Source organism: Suricata suricatta, unplaced genomic scaffold (genome assembly GCF_006229205.1).
Source record: "Suricata suricatta isolate VVHF042 unplaced genomic scaffold, meerkat_22Aug2017_6uvM2_HiC HiC_scaffold_19301, whole genome shotgun sequence".
Lineage (NCBI taxonomy): Eukaryota > Metazoa > Chordata > Mammalia > Carnivora > Herpestidae > Suricata > Suricata suricatta.
Genome location: NW_021864107.1, coordinates 1 through 891, shown reverse-complemented (window position 1 = coordinate 891; position 891 = coordinate 1). Strand labels below are relative to the sequence as shown.

The 891-nt window shown below is 45.0% G+C and overlaps 1 protein-coding gene across 1 annotated transcript; it reads right to left on the bottom strand.

Moving 5' to 3' along the window:
• Positions 1-6: 6 nt before the first annotated feature.
• On the bottom strand, positions 7-610 carry LOC115284764 (olfactory receptor 56B1-like; the record flags this gene model as incomplete). The annotated part of the gene is made up of 1 exon (XM_029931237.1): positions 7-610. A coding segment is annotated over exon 1 (604 nt), but the record flags the coding sequence as incomplete, so codon positions are not given.
• Positions 611-891: the final 281 nt, after the last annotated feature.

The window sequence follows — 891 nt, the reverse complement described above, 5'->3', positions numbered from 1 at the left end:
AGATGCTGTTTGGCGTCCAATCATCACAAGCCAGGCTGGTGACCCCAAGGTTAGAGCATAGGCAGTGCTCAATCTCATTCCTGGAGCAATAATCACGCTGGGCTGCTAGCACTGGCACTGGAATGACAAGCAAGCCATTTCTTAGTACCATGAACACAGTAGCTCTTAAGATTAAGGCATTGGTGACAATTGATGGGTAGCGAAGAGGGTGACAAATAGCTACATATCTATCAAAAGCCATGCAGAGGAAGATACCAGACTCCATGCCCACAAAGCAGTGAATGGCATAAATCTGAGCAAAACACTCAGGAAGGCTGATGACCTTGGCATCAAACCAGAAGATGGCCAGGATCTTGGGCATGATGGTGGTGGCCAGGCCCATGTCCACCACAGAGAGGATGCCTAGGAAATAGTACATAGGCTGCTGAAGAGCAAGGTCTTGCCAGATGGTGACAAGGATGAGGATATTAGCACCAATTGCTGAGAGGTAGAGTGTTGCCAATGGCAAGGAGAGCCAGTGCTGCCAGCTGTGAATGCCTGGGAGTCCCATCAGGATGAACTCAGACACCTGGAGTTTGGAGCTGTTAGAGCCTTTCACAGATGCAGACATCGTTTCCTAAGAGGAAAAAATCGTTGTCAAAGTTACTTTCTTTGGGCTGAATTATCATCAAACACTGTTTAACCTATGTCTACAAAGCATAGGTGGTGTTGTAACCAAATGAATAGTTGTACATTCCTTACAGGAATTTAAGCTAAGTTACCATGAAGTTCTGAGGCTTTGGCACTAGAAATTAAACTTATAAGGAGCAATGGTCATGGTTGACTATTGAGGGACAATTCAGCATGCATCTCAAATCTCTATTTGCCTTATCCTTATTTATACCAATTTGG